Below are 14219 nucleotides of genomic sequence, written 5' to 3'. Positions count from 1 at the left end.
ACCCAGATAAATCTATGCATCCCTGGGTTTCAGCTGAGTTTCTTCTTGCCATTGTGGCGCACACTGGTGACCACCCTTTCCACCAAGCTCATCCAGGCGCCGAACTGCGGCCAGGTCGGCCTCGGTCATCACCAGACGCGACAGCTTGCAACCAATCGTTTAGCGCCGCCAGATACGACTTGCTTGATCTATTCTGACCCAAGTTCACCAAATACAAAATCGACTGATGAATGAAAGGCAGGAAGCCTTGTGCAAAGAAAAGAGATGAGCATCAGGCTCTCGAGGAAGTGGGGTTGGGAGCACTCATTCAGCTCATGCAAGAGCAGGGGCAAAGCCGGATCTGCCAACAGGCATGCCCCCCAATCTGCCTTGGCGCAGCGTCCTTTTCAGCCTTTTCAGGGATCGTTTCGCACCTATTATCGAGCGGATAGTTGGCTAGGTAGCGGAGCACCTCGTTCGGCACTTGCGCTGTCCGCTCGAGAGCCTTCGCGATAAGCCGTTCGAAGCTCGCCCCGAGCCGGAGGAGGCGGCCCTGTTCAATAATTTCTGCATCGCCCCGGAGTTTGGCGCGCGCTGCAGCAGATAGGGCGCTCAAGCTCGTCCGGAAGTGCACGCCCATGTCGCTCCCGGCGAGGTGTCTCGCCCAGCCCATCTCGCGAACCCAGGTCGACTCGAAGTCAGGCCCTTGCCGGCTGTCAACTATCCGCCGCGTCTCCTCTAGCTCGGCCGCCAGGCTTTCTTCGTATCTCGTAAGACGGTCTGCTAGCAGACGTTGAGGGGAGCCGGAGGCGGTGGACCTAAGGCTAGTCGTCCCGTCAGGTCCTATGCTACCCTGTACTTGCTCGACTACCCAGTACCGAGCGCGGCTTCCTCGCGATAAGATCTGAAGTCGTACCTCCTTCCAGGTACTGTCGTGTCCTGACTGCGAGCGGTGGACCCTGATCAGCTTCCGGCTCGTCGTAAGGAAGCGGCAGTCCGAGCAGCTGAGGCCGTCGACGATTGGTAGCTGCTCCACGTAAGGCGAACCGTCGGCGGGTACCGGGACGGCCTGTGGGTTGGCGATCGGCTCGGCCGTGTAGCTGTAATCGAGGATCTGTCGCATCACCTCGCCCTTTAGGCGGTGGATCCGCCAGAAGTGCAGCTGTACGCCGTCGCCTGGCCGAATCCTGACCCTACACGACATGCAGATCAGGACCCGGTGCTCCGGACCACCGCTACTCCCGCCGCCGCCGCCGGTGCTCGCAGACCAGCTTAGCAGACCGACCTGGCCCCCAGTAACGCCGCCGTCAGACTCGTAGCGCACTGCCATAGCCGATAAGCTGGTGCTTATAGTCGTCATTGCCACGGCCGAATGTATTGTAGCTCAACCAGTTTAGCGTATTTTGCAAACCAGGAAATACGTAAGTCGAGGCACCCGGATTCCGACACCCCCTGGATTCCGACACCTCACCACCACCAAAACCCACCCAAACTACCCACATTGACCACCTCTTTTTGACGCGACAGAACGCGTAGAACACGTCTGTTTCATTGATTTATTGGTGTTTGAACGCGTCAGAGCCAGCACAATGCCCAAATACACCGAAAACGACATCCAGAACGCAATAGCCGACGTGCATGCGGGGCTGAGCCAGGCGCACGCACAGACTTGGATTGGACTGAGAAGCCCCTGAAGCACCAGCCGTCTGCGGTACAGGGAACGCCGGAGAGGCGAGGACCCGGGATTCTCAGAGGCAGCCGGACGACGCTGTCCCTGCGCCCTCAGCCTGCATTCTGTCCTCGCGTAACTCTTGAGGCGGCCTCCCTTCCGTCGTGGTTGGTAACTGGGAGTGGCAGTAGAAAAGCGTGCCATGACCAACTCCTGGAGCCATTGACGCTTGCGAACCTGGACCTTCACGGGGCCGTACTCCCACATTCACAAAGCTCCCTGAGCAGCAGTTTTCCATCAACATTATCCGAATTCTCGCAGTGTCTGGGCGATTCTATGCGGCGATATTGCTGCTGGACGTTGAGGATCTCCAGCCGGACTTTTTCCGCCGAGCCGGATCCATTGGATAGCAGCGCGCCTGCCTGCGTCGCGTCTCCGTCCACCCACGCAACCACGAACGCCCATTATCTTCTCGACCACAACCCACTCCCTCGTTGACATCAGATACCAAACTCCCGCATGTGCAGTCATCACTCTTCGCGTTCTCGTTGCTCTTCTCGACGTCCCTGGTGAATAGCGCATGTTGATTGGTTGGTCGGGGGCCCACTTCTGTACCATGAAGCTGCTGACTAACGGTGCAGGGGCTGAGAATCGGGTGCGTCGGTGGCTGGGCGGCAAATTCCCCACCGCCCAAAATGTCGTGTCGCGCGACCTCCCTCGGCCTTCCCCGTCCTTCTCACCATCGCATTCCGTCGACCATGGCAGACCAAGCGCGGTCACAGATCATCAAGGAGAACCCCATTGGCAAAGGCCTTGATGCCTTCCGCGCTTCATTCGGTCCGATCTGCGAAGACGCGAGCGTCCCCTGCACTCCGGACTCGCTAGATCGGCTCGGCCAAGAAGGTAAGAACGACACCACAGCTTCGGCCCAGTGTGCCCCTCTAATCATCGTGCAGATCTCCAGAATCTTGTTCTCGACCTGCTCTTCGCTTTACGAAACCTCTCCGCGGTTCGCTTCCTACGATCAAAGGCCGGCCATGGGACCCTTCGTAACGATCTCCTCAAACTTAACTCGGCTGTCAGCTCCGACGGCTTCGATCTCGTCCGCGTCAAACCTCTCCTAAAAGCAGCCATCGCCGATGACCTGGACGACGCAGTTATCTGGAATGAAGTCTACCACGCCGTCACCGAATCCACTCCGCCGCCCCGACCGACAGCATCATCCCTCCACCAAACCCCTTGGCTGCACAACACGAGCAGCTTCGCGAACTCCTCCGAAGGCCGCAAAGATGTGGACAGAGTCCTTAAGTTGGAGCTTGGTCCTCTCTACGTCGGGCTTCCTCGCTTCTGCGAGACATATTTCGGACGTGTGGCCGGTCTTGAGACAGCGGCCGAGGCCGTCTTCAAGGAATGCAAGGGAGGCAGCAATCCGCTCTTCCATGAAGGCTGGAGCGGATGGCCAAAAGACGCAAACCAGGACGACGTCTTGAGCTGGTTTGCGGGCTTGTGCGAGAAGCTGGCGGCCTTTGCAGAACACCACGGGTCAAACCCGGCATGTCGACGGAGACCATTGGCACAACCCAACAAGCCAATCCGCGGTTCCACAGGGGAACGCAAATTGGACGTCGGCTTCGTGAACGACACCAAGGCCGACAAGGATTCTCAATGCCACTGGTCGCGGGTCCTCGTCCCCGGCGAGCTGAAAAGCAATCCATTGGCCGACACAGCGTCCAAGGCATGGCTTGATCTTGGGAGGTACGCGAGAGAGGTTCTCGCTGCTCAAGACACCCGTCGGTTCGTTTTAGGCTTCACTATTTGCGGATCTCTCATGAGGATATGGGAGTTTGACCGGCTGGGGGGGTCGCATCCGAACAGTTCGACATCAACAAAGATGGACTGCAGTTTGTGTCCACGGTCCTCGGCTTTCTCTGGATGAACGAGGAGGAGCTTGGGTTCGATCCGACAATCATGACGGCAAACAACGAACGATTTATCGAGATCGAGCGGGACGGCTCAACAGAACGCCTCATCATTGATCGGGTGATGAAACGCGCACCTTGCATAGCTGGCCGGGCGACGACTTGCTGGAAAGCCCACCGCGAAGGACAACCCCAGTCACTACTTGTTATCAAGGATTCGTGGCAATATACGGAACGCGATGAGGAAGGCGAACTGTTACGCGAGGCGACTGGCAAAGGCGTCGTCAACATGGCCCGATACTATCACCACGAGACTGTTCGGGTTCACGGTAAGGATGACGACATTCGAAGCAACGTGCGGGGAGGGTTAGATGTTACCAGAGCTACGAACTACCGGTCGGAACGCTCGATGCCTCCACCGAGTACCACCATGTCTGGCGCTTCGCGGAAGGGCCGCAGCAACAGCATCGCTGGCAAGAAGCGGTCTTCGAGTCAAACTGGCGCCGCGCTGCCCCCCAGCAAGCGATCCTGTTCGGCATCTCCAACGAAGGCTAGCAGCAACGCCATGTCAAACCGGGTGCATCGACGTGTCATTCTTCAAGACTACGGAGAACCCATCTACAACGCGAGCTCCCGATCGGCTCTCCTTGCCGCACTAGAGGGTTGCATTGAAGGGCACGAATCCCTGCGCAAAGCCGGCTTCCTTCACAGAGACATCTCCATCAATAATCTCATGATCAACGAGGACGACGACAACATCTCATGGCGTTCGTTCTTGATCGACCTAGACCTCGCCGTCAGAGAACAACGTCAAAGCGCCTCCGGAGCGAAGGGCAAGACCGGCACGAGAGCATTCATGGCAATCGGGGCCCTTTTAGGCGAGCAGCATTCCTTCATGCACGATCTTGAGTCATTCTTTTGGGTCCTCTTCTGGATATGCATCCACTATGACCCAGATGCGAACAATTCCCGGAGCAGAAGCAAGGATTTGGCGGCCGACCCCGACGAGAACGCCATTTCGTCTCCGCTTAGCAGGGTTGTTCCTGAGTTTGACCAGTGGAATTACATCAGCATGCAATTGTTGGCGAAGGAGAAGAAGGGACAAGTATCTCATGAAGGGGACTTCATCAGATCCGCAGAAGAGAACTTCACTCCATACTACCAACCGTTGATACCTTGGGTCAACAAGTTGCGGAAAGTGGTATTCCCGAGTGGTGGGAGGTGGGAAAGAGAGGACATAGGATTGTATGTGAGGATGAAGGAGATCCTTGGAGAAGCCCAGAAGGACCCCAAAGTGTTGGCGGGAGACGGCCTCGCGGATTAGAGAAAAGCTTTGGACCTCGGCCTCCGGATCCCTTTCTCCCGCATCTTACCCCAGGGCCATCATCGACTGGGAGTTTGGCGGCTTCTGGCCCGAGTGGTTCGAGCGGCCTTTTGGGGGAGGTCAGGTGGAGGCGGATGACTCGCAGGCTGCGGTCGAGGCATGGTTCGACGCCAATGGCCGCCGACACGCTGTTTTTAGGCCCCGGTATCTTCTTTCCTAGATAAGACTAGCCAGGTACTGTACTGTACTGTACAGTATTTCTAGAACTTAGGTAGTCATCTTCCGGCATCTTGCTAGCGGGCCCCATTTTTGCGTACTGCCGGCCCCGTTTCGACCACAGGCCCGAAATCTGGGGCAGAATGCGCATGGGCGCTGCTTCGATCCCGCCCACGACCGCCTCCTCCCTTACAACGACTGCCATCCTCCTCGTCACACAACTCAATACTGGAGATACCCGCACAGTACAACCCCAACAAGCCGAGGCCCTCGGCCCGGGTTCCTGGGCTGCTGCCGTCGAACCCTTGGTCGAATTCCGGGTCCTCCCGAGGGTTTCCTGGTCGATCGTCCTTCAGCTGGCCGATTCAACCTCCTCACCCTGGGTTGTCAACTCGATCTCCTGGCTCGCTGGGTCGACCCTCTTGTCTGACGGGTGATCGGAATCCTCGGGCGTCCAAGGCGTGGGGCCGAGCTTATCGGGGTCCTATGCCACACTAGAGCTGGAAGCGGTGGACAAGACACATCGAACCGGATGCTTGCTCCTCAGACTCATAGCATAGAAAGACGGAGAATCTACAATCGATCTAACCTTCGCCACTGAGGACGTGGCATCCCAGATGGGCGACGAGCATGTGTACGTCGCGGCAAAGGACGGACAGCTCTCCACCGAGTCCTCCAGCATGATCGCACAGCCCATACGCGACTTAGGGGTGGTTCCCCTTTCCTCCATCTGTCCTCGTCGTCTAGAGTTATCTGTTCTGGGCCTCGGAGTGGTTGAGATCATCGCCGTTACTCCGAGTCAGAGTCAGAGTCGGCCGTTGGGTAAAGGCCCCTCCCGAAGCCCATGTCCCCCGCGCGCAGCCGCTGAAAGTGACAGCGGCCGGGGAGACCCTCCTCCCAGATCTGCACCGTGTCGCTATACCGGTCCGCGTCGACGACAATCCGGGCGGTCCTTGGGAGTACGCCAGAGAGGTAGTCGACGATATCTTTCATCTCCACGTGCTTCGTCTCCTCGGCCGCCCAAAACCTGCCTCTGCTATAGTGTGGCGGCAGGGCGACGACGCCGAGGACCGAAATGTTTTTCAAGGCGTCATCCCATATGTCGTACCGTGGCGAAATATTCGGAAAGTTGAGGTAGCAAAATGGAGCGCCAGTGAAGAGTATGAGCTTCCGCATTTTGGCTCTCGTCTCCGGATAGAACTTGGCGATGCCGTCCCCGGAATGGGCCGCCATAGCGCCATTCAAGAAGAACTGGAAGGTGTTTCCGGCGTACATAGCAATCTGCGCCTCTGCAGAGACCTGGCGGGAGACGAGAAGAAGGCCAGGAATGGCGCGCCGACGAGGATTGGTGAATCTTGGAGGGCATGCGGCGTCGGAAGCCCGGCAGCAGTTGTCAAGGCCGTGTACGACTTCTTTGTTGCTATCGTCGTAGTGCACAAAGTTCTCGAAGCGAGCGAACTCTCGTTCGACCGACTCACTCCCAATCAGGAGATTCTGAGGCACGCAGAGCCTGTAAATCTGCTGGCGAATCTCGAGAGGCAAGGCCAGAAACTTGAAGCCAGCGCTTGTGGAGGGCATTGCGGAAGCTTCCATTGTCCGCAGGTAGGCGGGGGAGGCGACGTGAAGAAGGTGACGAAAGATGTGACGTCGCCCGAGCGAAGATTCAAGGCTCGTGAGGGTGGGGTGGGCACTCTGTTTGCAGAACGCACGGAAGGAGCCCGCTCGACGAGGCCGCCGCAAAGAGGAAGTCGTGCGAAGAGTTACGCGAGAAGAGATATCAACGACGCGCGAGGGAATAGAGAGGAGTGGAGTGGAGGTGGGTTGGAAAAGCCGAACGCGGGGAGCGTGTCGCCGCCACGACTTCCGCCTTCTAATTGGTCTTTTGGTCCTGCGCGGCCCACTCGTGCAGCCCAATCGAAACGCCGACGACCTGACCAGGTTCTTCGATCGAAACCCTCACGTACTTCTCGACCACCGGCTCCGACAGTTCCTCACAATGACTTCGAACCACGCCCTCGGCCTGCTACTCTCCTCGACTCGGCTGTGCTTCAGCCAATGGAACGACTGCTGCGATCCCCGCTGACACTGACGCGACCCGCGGCATCCCACGTCTTCCGAGCCAGTCTTCCGGGCGCTCCAGGAATGACTTCAACGTTTTCCGGAGATGAGCAAACAGCTTCCCATAACAGTCCTCCTTGGCGGGAGACGGCCTGTGGCGTATTTTCCACATGGGCCATCCATACAGGGGATCACCTTGTGTTAATAACCTCTATCTATTTAACAATCAAAACGGGACTTACGGGTTGGGAGTGTCAAAGCCAATACGTGGGTGCCCAAAGAGCAAGAGCAGGCCACCCTCGCGGAATCATTGCTTCGCGATACGCATGGGTGGTGTGGCATCCTTGAAATACCATCGGTCTCGGTAATCGGCCCTCTCTGGCGTAAGTGTTACAGCGGTTCGAATATTCGTAGCTTCGTCGCAGGTTAGTTGTTCCGCCATTCCTCCTTGTAAAGATAAGGCGCAGAGTTCTTCCCGGTCCAAGCCGCCAGGTCTTTCCTCGACGAGCGCTCGGTGTTTTGCTTGCGATCCTCCTGCAAACCTGACCATCATTCCCGGCCGGGAAGCCCGCCTACTGTATTATTCCACGGGGGATTTAGTCTAAATCCTCGGGTTCCACACGCCCCACATGTCCGACAGCATCCCTGCATATCGTGAAGTCTCTCTCATTCTCTTCATAGACATGTCATGTCCTACGAAACGTCTGTGCGCATTAGAGGTACGCGTCATTCCAACCCCTTTTTCGGCGGATTTAGTCTTAGTTCGTTACCCCAGATTTCCCTTCTTTTCCCAGTAACCCACGATCCACCGACAATCCACAATACCAACAGCAGCAGAACAGCCTGCAGTAATACGATGCGATGCGGAACCACGTACCGACCAACTCACCAACGACGCCGGAAGGCCACAAGGATCCCGACCCCGTTTTCACATACCTTCAGCTTTACGCCGATCCAACATACAATGTCCTGATCTGCCGCAGACCCGATTGTCGACACGCGATTTCCCCACATGGAGCCCAGGTCACCGCACACCTGTGGAATAAGCACAGTATCCCTCTAGCCGAGCGCTTAGGACTTCCAGAGCATATACGCGATCACTACTCTTCAGGCTTCCGCAATCCTACAGAGGCAGCTCTGCCGCCGTCTAGTTCCAGGCCCCATCCGCATCTCCTGACCTACGATGGCTTCAGCTGCCGCAAATGCGTCTTCTTGACAATAAGCTTCCATGAGCTTACGAGGCATATCTCGCAGAGCCACCTCGACGGGCAAACCGCGACCCGACCGCGGATTGGCCTACTCTACGACGATGTCTACCTACAGTCTTGGGGAGGCGGCCCGAATCGACGATATTGGACTGTAACCGATGCAGATGGGAAAACAGGTCGTCTAGTCCCTGGCCGCGTAGCAAAACAACCCCCCCCCCCCCCCCGAGACGCCCGAACGACCTGTTTTCTCGGGGTACGATTCGACAAGGAAAGACCCAAACGATAGACGGACTGCTATCTCTCAGAGCAAGCCATGGCTAGACCGGACGGGATGGCAGCAGATCTTCGAGGGCGCCAACTGTGCAGTGCTGAAGGCCCTCACAGCTATACCCTGCAATCCACCCACAAGACTCCTTCACCTTGGAAGAGGACTATATCCTACAACCACTCCCTACATTAGTATTCGAGCAGACGAGATAAAGATATCCGGGCTCGTTACTATGGTCGACTGGGTACTTTTTCGCTGTGAGCAGACAGCCCGCGAAACTTCTCGTGCAGTCCTCTGCTGGTTCCGAAGCCTCCACCCAGACAAGATCTATCCCAAGCCATTTACACTAGTATCGGCAAGATCGAGCCGACAGAAGTATCTCAAGACCTTCCAGCGTTTCATCGCCTTCATCTTCCGTACCTACCGCCTACCAAGCTTCCAACGACAAGACCTTCTCCCCGTCCGATTTAATTCGGAGCAGCAGCAGCTACTTGGTACTATCTGGTCCCACGAAGCTTGGAACGAGGAACAGCTCCTTCGGTGGATCCTAGCTGGAAAGCCCGCTCGTCAGCTGCGGCCGACAGCTAAGGAAGAACGGCCTACTCCAACACCGAGTAATAGGGAACAGAAACAGTCCGTCTCAAAACCCTTAGCCAAACGTCTGTCGAGAAAACGCTCGTTTAACTCCTATCGGCAAGACACCAAGTCGGACTCCCAACGAGATACCACTAAGATAAGTCGGGACGACGAAGACGACGAGAACGACGAAGACGGCGAGAACGACGAGGACGACGAGGACGATAATAAGAGCGGCCACTCCGACGAAGATGTCAGCGACTCGGAGCTCAGCGACGGACAAAGCGAGACAACAGACAAGGTCCAAGACGCAAGTACACTGCAGAATCAACTGATCGTCCTCAGCCCAGCACTGAGCCAGCTTCTCGAATTGCTATTCAAGCTGTGTATTACATTCTGTACCGAAGACTTCGCCGACGGCGATCCCAGCTCAACCCATCTCGTGTACTTCAGTGGTATTCTTAGCATCAACCCAGACGGCAGAGGCTTTCGCACAGCAAAGCTTTATACACCATTCCTTTCAGCCTTGATCTACAACCAGCGACTTCTCTTCCTAGAATATGCCCTACCTCTTCGAGCATATGAGCATATCGGGATTCCCCGGCGACCGCGACATCGGCAATTCGAGCGGCTCGATAAGTCCACCCTCCGCCTCGCGACCAGGGCGCATCACGACTAGGGGTCGCGACGCGACGCGTTCAAACACCCCACTATACAATCTGCCATATAAACCTGTTTCCTCGCGTCTCTCTGCGACATAATTACGACCATTACAAACCCCAAAAATGAGGCTATCGTCATGGTGCCAAAAGACTACTAATTGCGCGCCCGCCGCGCACTGGACGACATCGAGGCTGGCGTACCTATTGCGACAGCTGCCAAACTACACGAAGTCGACAGATCCTACCTACGTCGTCGCCTCAAGGCCGTTCCAACCTTCAAGCAAAAATACCAAGTCCGACAAGCCCTCTCCGTCACCCAGGAAGACTATATGGTCTCCTGGGCCCTCGACCAAGCCAAGCTGGGCTATGCAGCACCATTGAAGCAATTCAAGCACTTCGCGATGCGGCTGCTGTCGATCGACGACCCCGCCGCACATCTTGGGCAGCACTGGTACCGTCCTTTCATCCACCGAAACCCAACCTTGACAACCTCGAGATCACGACTTATCGAATACAAACGGTACAACGGTGCCTGCAAGGCCAACATTGATATCTTCTTCGACCGGTTGACGTCATTGCAGCGCAGAAAGGTGCAGCCCGAGAATATCTGGAACGTGGACGAGTGCGGAGTGGCAGAAGGCCTAGGTCACAATGGCTTCGTGGTCAGTGATGCTCTGCGCAAGTTCACGTTGAAAAAGGACGGCGCCAGGAGGACCTGGATCACGATAATCGAGGCCATTTCTGCCGGCGGTCGTTCCATCCCTCCATTGGTTATCTTCAAGGGCCAGTCCGTTCAACAGCAATGGTTTCCTGACGTCAAAATCGATCGATGGAAGCATTGGTGTTTTGAGACTTCACCAAACGGGTGGACCAGCAATGATATTGCGCTGAAATGGCTCAAGGAGTTGTTCATCCCCAACACGGTTCCTGCTATTCCTGGTCAGTGGCGATGCCTTCTCCTAGACGGCCATAAGTCGCACGCAACAGAGGAATTCATGGCGGAATGCTTCATCAACAAGATCTGGCTGATTTACCTCCCGGCTCATACCTCACATGTTCTTCAGCCACTTGACGTAGGCGTGTTCTCGGCGGTGAAGTCGGCCTACCGTACAGCGGTTACAGAGGTTGCTTACGACACCATGAACGAGACCCCAGGCAAGCGGGAGTTTCTTGAGGCATATGAAACTGCGCGCAAAAGCAAGATGAACAAGGAGAACATAATGGCCGGCTTCAGAGGCACGGGGGTGTGGCCACACAATAGGTCAAAAGCGTTGAGCTCCCGGTTCGTGATGTTGACCCCTGAGGAGTCCCAGTCGACATCTCAAGATGGCCCAAATCAGGCCCAAATGACGTCTACAGAGCCGGACTTTTTGACGCCCTTATGCGCAATTGACGTCAAAACGCCAAAAACAGGTCGCGATATCTATGCATTGCATCAGGTACTGATAAAATGCGATTCTGCGCTGGCGACAGCGACGTGCAGGAAGCTGTTCCAGAAGGTGGCGAAGGCAATCGAGACTTCGAACCTCCGATACACCACTGCAGAACACCAAAAAGACCGCCTGCAAGCTGCATTGGAGGCTTCAAAGCCTAACAAACGTCGCAAAGTCGACCCGGATCCCAACAAAGACTTCGTTACCGTTATACACGTCGAACGCGCGAAGAGACAGGTGCGGCGGGAGATGGGGTCGGACATCAGCACAGATAACAACACCGACAGTAGCGACGACGAGGTGGAGCTAATTGAAAGTGATAGTGATGAGGAGAGTTGCATAGAGGTGCAGGTCAATTAATTTAAAGCCTTTTTATTGGGTGGCTGACGAGCTATTATAGAGTGACGGCGAGGTTGATGATGCCTTCATGCGCAGGTGGGGGGTGGTCGCGAGGGGGTCTGGTCGCGAGGCGGAGGGTGGACTTAATAGATTTTAATTTGGGATCAGAATTGGTCCCTTTTGCCGGGTCTACTCAAGGGCCTTGAGTAGACCTTGCAGTTGAGTATTCTCAGGCTGGGTCTACTCGAAGATTTCGGCCGGCTGTTTTTATTTATTCTTTATTTTATAGATTGGGGACAGAGTAGGTCCATTCGCTTACATGCCTATGTCTCTGACGCCAGGCGAATTATTTGGCCCCTTTTGCAACAACCTTGAACGCCCTCGAGCCCTTCGGATGAAACGCCGTGAAATAATCCACATACGTCATGTCCTCCGGTCCTACATCGAACGCAGCCAAGTTATCGAACCGGCGGAACAAGGTGCCCAGCGTGACGTAAAGCTCGCAAAGGGCGAGATTTTGGCCGATGCACGTGCGGGAACCGCGCGAGAACGGGACAAGACGCTTCTCGCGCGCGCGCACGACTACTCGGTCCGGATCCATCCATCTCGTGGGATCGAATGTGTCTGGAGATGGGAAGGTATCCTGGTTGCGGTGCATCATCCAAGAGCTCATCGAGACGGTGGTCTATTGGAGTGGAGTAAGTAAGTTGAAGGACTGCCAGGTCAGTTGGAGAGGGAGACATACACCGGCAGGAACAAAGTACCCATTGAAAGTCGCGCCACCCTCGGGAGTTGCGCGGGCAAGTCTGCTGATGACGCCGTACGATAGCCTCTGACCCTCTTTCACAACACCAGTAAGATAGGGAAGTTTTTCGAGAGTGGTATAGTCCAGGTCGGTACTCGGGTCCGGGAATGCGTCACGGAGTTCCTTCTTAAGCTTATCGTAGATATCTGGATTAGTGACGACATGATAGGCAGCCATCTCCATCGCATTCCCCGTGGTATCGGCAGCAGCGGTGCAGAAGCTGAGAGCTTCACCATACAACCTCTCGAAGCTAGGAGGCCAGGACGTCTCTTCGTTGGTACTCAACGGATCTAGGAGCTCGTGGAAGATGGTTCGGCGCTTGGGCTTGATGCCAGCCTTGAATTGCTCGTTCACTCTCATAACGTACTCCCTCGTTCTCACCACACAGTCCATCCATCCATTCATGGCAAGACTCATCTCTCTGGCGTAGTCCTCGGGAATCGACTGCATGGGCCTCAGCAAAGCTGGGAACTGCTGGAAAGTCCACCACATGACGCCCGTACCGCGGACGGCTTCCGAGAACCATGCTGCGAAATCTTCGACGTCCAAATGATTCCAGCAGTCGTCGAAGGCATACTCGGAGAGAACATCGATTGAAACAGCACGGGTACCTGCCCGTAGATCGACTGGCTTACTAGCATCGAGCGAACCATGCATACGGCGGCACAGCTTCTTCACCTTTTCCTGGACGATATCCTCCAGGCCTAAAACGGCGCGGCGCGAGAAGAAATGGTCCAATGGGGCACGGCGTTGGCGGTGCTCGTTATTGGCAATGGCAGTGAACATGACCTCGACACCGAGTGCATTGTAAAAGAGCGGATCTTTGTAGAACTTGCTGCTAAGGCTGTAGATTTTGTCGTAGTTATCCGGGTCGGCTAGGTGAATCTCATTCGGGGCGATCCGGACGACGGGACCTGCGGAGCGCCAGTTTTAAAGGTTGCGGCTACAGCAGAGTGGAATCTGAGTACCATACCATATTTGACATGCATTTCGTCAATCTTCTTATAGTAGCTGCCATCTTTAATAACATTGTGATACCAGAGGTATAGCCGTGTCACTGCAGGAAGGAACGGGCCGGGAACTGAGTGGAGTGGATGGAAGAAGCGCCGATAGCAAATAATTGCGAGGAGCATAGCCTGAGCAGCATATAATGCCCACAGCATTGAGGAAGTAAAATCAAGCGTCATGGCGATCAGTATAGGCCTGGCTAGAGCTCCGACAATGACAACAAATGTGTGCAACTGAAAAAAGGTTCAACTTGATGCAAGGAAGGGAAGGCAGACCCCGCCTTAAGGTAGCGGTAAGATTCAGGCAAGTACTTCGTAAGTGGGGGATGGGTCGATTTTTTAACCCCTCCACTTGAAGCTACTTCTATCCTCCAATCAGATTTCATATCAGGTACACCTACCGGAGTATACCATAATAGGATTAGGGCTTACAAGGGCTACTTCGGAGGTGCCTGCTGGAATGTGTGCGTCTCACCGCCTTTTTGGCGTCAGAAGGAGCAGATCAATTGATTGGCGGCAGAGCTTTCTGCCAAAACGCGGTGAGACACAAATTATGGCACGGTCCTCTTTGCAGTACCGTACTGTGCCATCCCTAATTGGAGGGGTTTCCTTCGTTCCAGCGCATTCCCAGGCGATGACGCCGTTCTGCAGCCACGTTTCCCATTCGGTGCCATGCGCCGTATGCTTCGACAAGAAAGGCTAACGTAATCCACAAGCGAATGCACCACACAAGCGAATGCACCACGGCATTCCCCA

The 14219-nt window shown here is 55.6% G+C and overlaps 6 protein-coding genes across 6 annotated transcripts; 3 read left to right on the top strand and 3 right to left on the bottom strand.

Annotated features, from left to right (window-relative positions):
* Positions 1 to 616: 616 nt before the first annotated feature.
* B0I36DRAFT_216334 (uncharacterized protein) lies at positions 617 to 1204 on the bottom strand (the record flags this gene model as incomplete). The annotated part of the gene is made up of 1 exon (XM_046148971.1): positions 617 to 1204. A coding segment is annotated over one exon (588 nt), but the record flags the coding sequence as incomplete, so codon positions are not given.
* A 1202-nt stretch (positions 1205 to 2406) lies between these two features.
* B0I36DRAFT_400773 (uncharacterized protein) lies at positions 2407 to 5071 on the top strand (the record flags this gene model as incomplete). Its single annotated transcript, XM_046161689.1, is given in 3 exon segments — positions 2407 to 2551; positions 2605 to 3522; positions 3540 to 5071. The coding sequence occupies 3 exon segments, from the start codon at positions 2407 to 2409 to the stop codon at positions 4889 to 4891; spliced, it is 2415 nt and encodes an 804-aa protein (XP_046004317.1). The 3' UTR covers positions 4892 to 5071.
* An 825-nt stretch (positions 5072 to 5896) lies between these two features.
* Positions 5897 to 6685, bottom strand: B0I36DRAFT_370124 (uncharacterized protein; the record flags this gene model as incomplete). Its single annotated transcript, XM_046159871.1, has 1 exon — positions 5897 to 6685. The coding sequence occupies one exon, from the start codon at positions 6683 to 6685 to the stop codon at positions 5897 to 5899; it is 789 nt and encodes a 262-aa protein (XP_046004316.1).
* Positions 6686 to 7859: 1174 nt separating this feature from the next.
* On the top strand, positions 7860 to 8726 carry B0I36DRAFT_400765 (uncharacterized protein). Its single transcript, XM_046161688.1, has 2 exons — positions 7860 to 7884; positions 7941 to 8726. The coding sequence occupies exon 2, from the start codon at positions 8027 to 8029 to the stop codon at positions 8657 to 8659; it is 633 nt and encodes a 210-aa protein (XP_046004315.1). The 5' UTR covers positions 7860 to 7884; positions 7941 to 8026; the 3' UTR covers positions 8660 to 8726.
* On the top strand, positions 8661 to 9528 carry B0I36DRAFT_341188 (uncharacterized protein; the record flags this gene model as incomplete). Its single annotated transcript, XM_046155997.1, is given in 2 exon segments — positions 8661 to 9466; positions 9482 to 9528. A coding segment is annotated over 1 exon segment (582 nt), but the record flags the coding sequence as incomplete, so codon positions are not given.
* A 2186-nt stretch (positions 9529 to 11714) lies between these two features.
* Positions 11715 to 13742, bottom strand: B0I36DRAFT_341184 (cytochrome P450). Its single transcript, XM_046155996.1, has 3 exons — positions 13430 to 13742; positions 12397 to 13370; positions 11715 to 12336 (listed from the first exon to the last, which is right to left on the bottom strand). The coding sequence occupies exons 1-3, from the start codon at positions 13641 to 13643 to the stop codon at positions 11998 to 12000; spliced, it is 1527 nt and encodes a 508-aa protein (XP_046004313.1). The 5' UTR covers positions 13644 to 13742; the 3' UTR covers positions 11715 to 11997.
* Positions 13743 to 14219: the final 477 nt, after the last annotated feature.

This window comes from Microdochium trichocladiopsis (assembly GCF_020744255.1).
Source record: "Microdochium trichocladiopsis strain MPI-CAGE-CH-0230 chromosome Unknown B0I36scaffold_16, whole genome shotgun sequence".
NCBI classification, from domain to species: domain Eukaryota; kingdom Fungi; phylum Ascomycota; class Sordariomycetes; order Xylariales; family Microdochiaceae; genus Microdochium; species Microdochium trichocladiopsis.
This window is presented reverse-complemented; position numbering and strand designations above follow the sequence as displayed.